At 34.2% G+C, this 6,328-nt stretch overlaps 1 protein-coding gene across 1 annotated transcript in view; it reads right to left on the bottom strand.

The window, feature by feature from the left end:
• Positions 1-6,328, bottom strand: part of Ndc80 (NDC80 kinetochore complex component) — a 49,415-nt gene that overhangs the window by 42,689 nt on the left and 398 nt on the right. Inside the window, exons 2-5 of the mRNA XM_047526939.1 lie at positions 5,090-5,199; positions 3,433-3,510; positions 1,210-1,333; positions 934-1,106 (exon numbers count right to left, since the gene is read on the bottom strand). Coding sequence (XP_047382895.1) covers positions 934-1,106; positions 1,210-1,333; positions 3,433-3,510; positions 5,090-5,190 — 476 coding nt within the window. The 5' untranslated portion in view covers positions 5,191-5,199. The remainder of the gene's footprint in view (positions 1-933; positions 1,107-1,209; positions 1,334-3,432; positions 3,511-5,089; positions 5,200-6,328) is intronic.

Genomic DNA, 6,328 nt, shown 5'->3' on the forward strand with positions numbered 1-6,328 from the left:
AAGGGTAAATTAAGAAGTTACATTTTTAAAATTCCACACATCCCATTATTTTAACTTGTTTAGAAGATATTTGTTCCAATTCTTGCTAGTCACCTAACTCTCCAATATGATTTTGTGTATTTTTGGTTTCTTCTCTGCAGATTACTTTGTATTCATTATCTCTTAAGCTGCAGAATTTGATTTACAACCAGCATGTTGCACTTCTACCAAAAGATCTTTCATTTCTCTAAATTCAATAAACCACATGTATGAACTACTCATCCCCAATGCTGTTGTTTTTGTTTCTATAAAATGTGTGATAACCAGCCTGTATTTTCTATTCCACATCACTTCAGCAGTTTAGGACCTTATGCTCTATCACCTACAGTTGTGTAATAAGTTACCACTATGGTGTGAATGTTCATCTCCCAGAATTCACGGGCTGGAGACTTAATCCACAAAGACAGATGTTAATGATATTCACAGGTGGGACTTTTGGGAGGTGACTGGCAGAGCCCTCATGAATGGATTAATCCATTTAGATGAATGTGTTATTGAGGGAGTGACTTTGTTATAAAAGTAAGATTTCTCTGATACATTTGTATTGTCTCCCCACATGATACCCTCTCCTCCACCTCATGACCTAGCAAGAAAGCCCTCAAAGAGTGCTGAGAGATGCTGATATCCTGCTCTTCGATTTTCCAGTCCCCTAGACCATGAGCAAAATAAATGCCTATTGTTTATAAATTACTTTGTTTCAGTATGTTATAGAAACAAAAACCAGACTAAACATGTCCACAGTATATTTCTCTTCTATTTATCCTATACATATTTTTCATAGTAATCATCTTAAAACATTTTATTTTTTAATTCAAACACTTTAAAAATTTATTGAATTTGGTTTCTCTGTATATTCCAATAATTTCCCCACTCTAAGAAATATTATGTTCATACCCAAGGTCTTTAAAAATTCTTGGAACCTCTTCTTCAAATTTTGTGTCAGGAAGTTCATATGAAGGGCACAGGAAGCCAAAAAGAAAAGTGAAGATCTTTAGGAAGTCTTTAATAGATGGAGCTTGTAGAGATTTCATGGATACACTATATGCATAACCATTTTCTGTAAGAAACTACAATAACTTTTATGAAACATCAAACATTTTGTCATAGTACAATTATTGGAAAATATCTAAGAGGATATTCACAATTTAGACTAGTTAAATTATAAAATACCTCACAGAGTTGTCGAATACACTGCTGAATGAATGCTTTGTCATTAAGTGGTCTTGGGTCCTTGATTTTTTCAGAACTGGAAAATATGCCAATTTGACTATTTCGAGATCCAGGTCCACTAGTTCTGGAAATATATTTTTAAAAGTCAAAGTTATTTCTCTCTGGGCTGGGGATATAGTTCAGTTGGTAGAGTGCTTGCTTTGCATGTACAAGGTCCTGGGTTCAATCCCCAGCACATACACACATACACACATACACACACACACACACACACACACACACATACACAAGTTATTTCTTTCTGTGGTCAAGTCTAAATTACTATTATTATTTTTTAACATTGGCATCACGCATTAAAATTTTAAAATTTAATTTTTTAATCCTTATTTACTTAAACAGAATTCTATTATTTAAAGTAGAGAGAGTAAAATATGATGTTATAGAAGTTAAAAGAAAATTTAGATATAAAATAAGACAGGGATAAAAATATACTGGTACTTTGCATTAACAACACAAGTACTATCCTCTAATGTGTATTTTGAGTCCACAAGATCTTCTGCATCAACTATTCTACATGCTTATTCAATAAACCAAATCCTTTTCCTTTTATAACCCTCCATGATTGCTCCCTGCAACTCCTTCATTTACCACTATCTCTTGTGGGAAAACTGCTTTTGAGGATTAAGAGTATACATAGAAAAAGCACTTAATATCTGGGCTTTAGAAATGCTCAACAAACATTAGACTTTATAACTATTATCATATCCTTCAATCAATTTTCAGAATTGCCTTGGGAGGAGACATAGTTTTTGTCTCTACTTTTATACATAAGGAAATCGAATCCTAAAGAGGTGAAGTAATTTATGCAAGGTTGTATAACTAATAACAGATTTTCTAGTGTTAATCTGTCATCCATCCAATTTAATTTATAGTCCAGTCAAAGAATCCAGAAGAGAGGAAGAAAGCCATTTTCTGCTCTGCTACAGGTCAATCCTTCCCCTACCTCCAACCCAAACAACTGCAAATATACTCTAAATAGATTATGAAAACCTATTTTCATAGTAAAACTAAGATGTTATCTGCTGTTTCCATCCTAATTTTGGTTTTATGGTACTGGGGATTGAACCCAGGGGTGCTTTACCACCGAGCTACATCACCAGTCCCCCCTTTTTAAATAAATTTTTTAGTTGTCAATGGACATTTATTTATTTATATGCAGGGCTGAGAATGGAATGATGTGCCTCACACAAGCTAGGCAAGTGCTCTACTACTGAGCTACAACCCCAGTCTCTAACCCTTTTGAGATAGGGTCTTGTAAAGTTGAGGTTGGCCGGGAACTTGTGATCTGTGATCCTCCTGCCTCAGTCTCCCAAGTTGCTGGGATTACAGGCATGTACCACTGTGCCTGGCTCATTTTATTCTTTCATGAGCATATAATGAAGTTTTCCAGAGGCTGGTTATAAGATGTATACTATTCTAACAGATTGCAGAAGCAGATATGAGAATCTAGCTGTCTTCTATAAAGTCAGATATTAAAGGGATTTGCAAAACTATAAAACAAAGTCACTCTTCTCACTGAAATAGTTTTGTTTTTGGAAACATGTTTTTTTAACATTAAAAACATGTTATTTATGTTACCATGTAATAGTCTCATTGTTATTTTAAATTGAATTAATATATATCTTAAAATTTTCTCAGTGTTAATTTTGAATATGGCTAATATTGATAGATAAAGCCCATACAACAAATGCTCCATGGAGATCTCATTAATTGTTAAGAGTATGAAAAAGATGAGACTCAAATGTGGAACTAGGGGATAGTTCCTCATTTTACAATCTATGATTCCACAGTATCTAAGTACTAGGTATAGAATTTTCAATTATTCACGTATAACAATGAAACAGTGTCTGAACGTGTTAATTTATCTCTTACCATCAAAAGCAGATATAACCTAAAAAATTAATCATTTAAAACAGGGAAAAAGTAGATTATAATCTTTCTCTTGAAAAGGACCATGTCATCTAATTCTTTGTCTTGAGGGCATCAATACATGGCTATAAGAATCCCTTCAACTCTACTTCATGTATAACCAGAGAAGTAAGTTTTACCCCATTTGTTTACAATGAATCAAAATAAATAAAGCGTAAAAAAATGAAAATGGCAGTGCATTCATTAAAAAAAAAAAAAGAATCCCTTCACTAGAATTAATAAAAATATAATTACCTTTTACCAAATATAGAGACTTTTCTTTCAGATGTAGGTTTATTTATACTCAACTTTCCAAAGGCTGGTTTCTCTTTGCTTTAAGAAAAAAAGAAAACAACATTTTAAAATAAATACACGACATATCAGTTCAAGAAATTTTTGGAAATATGTTGAAATCAATACCTCCTCCCTATTACCTATAAAATTTCAGAATTTCAGCTATTATGAAAAATTTTAGCAGCAATCATAACTGTTTGGTAGGGATGGGCTAAAAGATAAGTCATAGTACTAAAATGTTTAGAAGCAGAACAAAAATCTTATCTATATTATGATTTTATCTTAAACTATGTACATTAACAACCTTAAGGAAAAAGATAAAATGTACAAATAGGTATGTTTGATCACAGGATAGTTACATTTGGAATTTTTTTCTTTTAAAGTCCACTGTCAGAATGTAGCTGGGTTTCACATACATTATTTAAATTATAGACAAAAAATCATTGATGATGGCAATCTTTTCACATCTAATACAATTCAAGACCTAAAATCTTTTGGTATAAGTATGTACAAATATTCTGTTAAAGTATTCAGAAGGAAGATAAATATTTCACATATTTAAAGTACGGAAGCTCACAGTATTAAAAAAAATTTTTTTTTGATAGTTATAGATGGACAGAATGCCTTTATTTATTTGTTTATTTTTATGTGGTGCTAAGGATCAAACCCATTGCCTCATACATACCAGGCAAGTGCCCTGCCACTGAGCTACAGCTGTATCCTGCTCACAGTATGTTAAACCTAGGTAATTTAAGAACAGTCAGCAAGTAACTTGTAACTCTAATACCTAGGTATTACAGAAGGACTGATACAGCTCTACAGTGATTTACAGTGTTCTTCTGTCAACTGCAAGAACATCACTTATAGAAGGAAAGCTACAGTTTATATAGCAAGTTCATTTGGGTACTGTTTTCCCAGTGAGTCTTTGAAAAAGTGTTGTTCTGTAGGTTGCTATTACATTATAGCTTACCATCAGAGCAAATAATATTGCTTTGATTTGATTAAGAACTTTGGTAGTTGGAAACATCTCAGTAAATTTAAAGTTACAGCACAGGACCTGCTTAAACAAGAAGCTCTATAATGGTCTATAATGGGCCAGGGATATAAATCAGTTGGTAGAGTGCTTACCTTGCATGTACAAGGCCCTGGGTACCCAGCACCACCAAAAACAAACAAACAAACAAACAAACAAACAAACAAACAAACAAAGGAGAAAAAGAAGAAAAGAAGGAGGAGGATGAGGAGGAGAGGAGGGGGTGGGGGAGGAGAATGGGAAGAGAAGCTCTATAATAAAAGATCCCACCATTACATACAACTATAATACACCAATAAAAAATATGAAAAAAATTATAAAAGAGCATTAAAGGGGAATTAACAGTCCTTTTGGGGGGTGCCAGGTAAAACACTAGGATTTGGGAATTTAAGAAACACCTAGTATCAGGCCTGTATTGTTGATCCCAAATTAGGTACCACTGGGAACAGATGGGATTCACTAACATATTACTGAGACTACATTTTTATATTAACCATTTTTATTTTTATAATTTCTTTGCCCATGACCAAAAAAAAAAAAAAAAAAAAAAAAAAGGAAGTGAGGACCACAGATGGAGGTACTTACGTTTGAGGAGTATGAAGGCCTTGTTTATTGATGTCCTGAGATCTTAACTCCTGCATAGAGAGGCGGACCGCACCACCGGTGGAAAATGAACTGCGCTTCATACTTATGAACTATGTTCATGAATTCAGTATTAGAAACATGTTTCAGATGTAGAACAAAACTAGATTAGGCAAGAACTATTGTCTTTATCCTTAAATAGAAAAGTAACTAATTTTCATCCTTTCTTAAAAATATTCTTTCCCTTACTTATTCATGTACAGTGAAGTCTTCGAATGCAAAGAGTACCCATTTAACTTCATTTAAAAATATTCTACACTCAAACATTTACTGCCTACTAGGTACAATGGAGTGTGTTAGGCAACACAGGAAATACAGAGAATAAGATATGATGCTACCAAGGATATCCATGGTAGCAAAATTCCTGAAAATTAACCCTGACCACATCATTGCTATTGGCTGTGTTTATTTCAATGGGAAGTCAGAGGCTGTCTTCTAAGAACTACCTCAATTTCCCTCAAAATATTTCCTTTCTTTTGTTTTCAAAGAATGGAGCTATTGTGTTTTCTTTTCTCAGTGTCAATATCTCCTGCTTTATGCGTAACCTATTGTTTCACAGTTTATCATCAATCACTGTCCTTCTGAATCCGATGTTCCCTTCAAAAAGGATAAGTCATCCATCCATAAAATGGTCTATAAGCTGCTTCCATTTTCAAAACACATTAACATCTCATTCTTTTTACATCTACTTAAAAGATTTCCCCCTTGGATATTCAGGATTGACAATCTTTTATCCTATCTCATCTCTGCAGCAGTAAACACTACCCACTTAGCCTTCTCAGATCCTGTCCCGGTATCTAGGAAATTATACATTCGGGGTTATCCTGTTACTTCTCTGGGACCACACTGCTCTTTTACACTGATTACACTCTTTCTTTCCTTCTTGGTTTTCGCTGCGTATTTCTTCTCCTTCAGTGTACGCTTGTTCATCTACTCCACTTTCCCACTCCTCTGTAGGCTTACTCCAAATCTCCACTTACAATGTACTCTCAAGATTTAAGATTAAGACTTCTAAACGTACTCCTTGCGCAGCCATTAAGATGCTACACCACTGTTAGGAACGCAACACACAACAGTTCCTCTCTTATCCTCTTCCCACCCTCTTCCCTCTTTCCTCGCTTCCAGTCACTATTCTCCCCATCAGAGACCCCTGGGTTTCCCCATTCTTCCCTGAGAAATCGT

The sequence above is a fragment of the Sciurus carolinensis genome, chromosome 15 (genome assembly GCF_902686445.1).
Source record: "Sciurus carolinensis chromosome 15, mSciCar1.2, whole genome shotgun sequence".
NCBI lineage: Eukaryota > Metazoa > Chordata > Mammalia > Rodentia > Sciuridae > Sciurus > Sciurus carolinensis.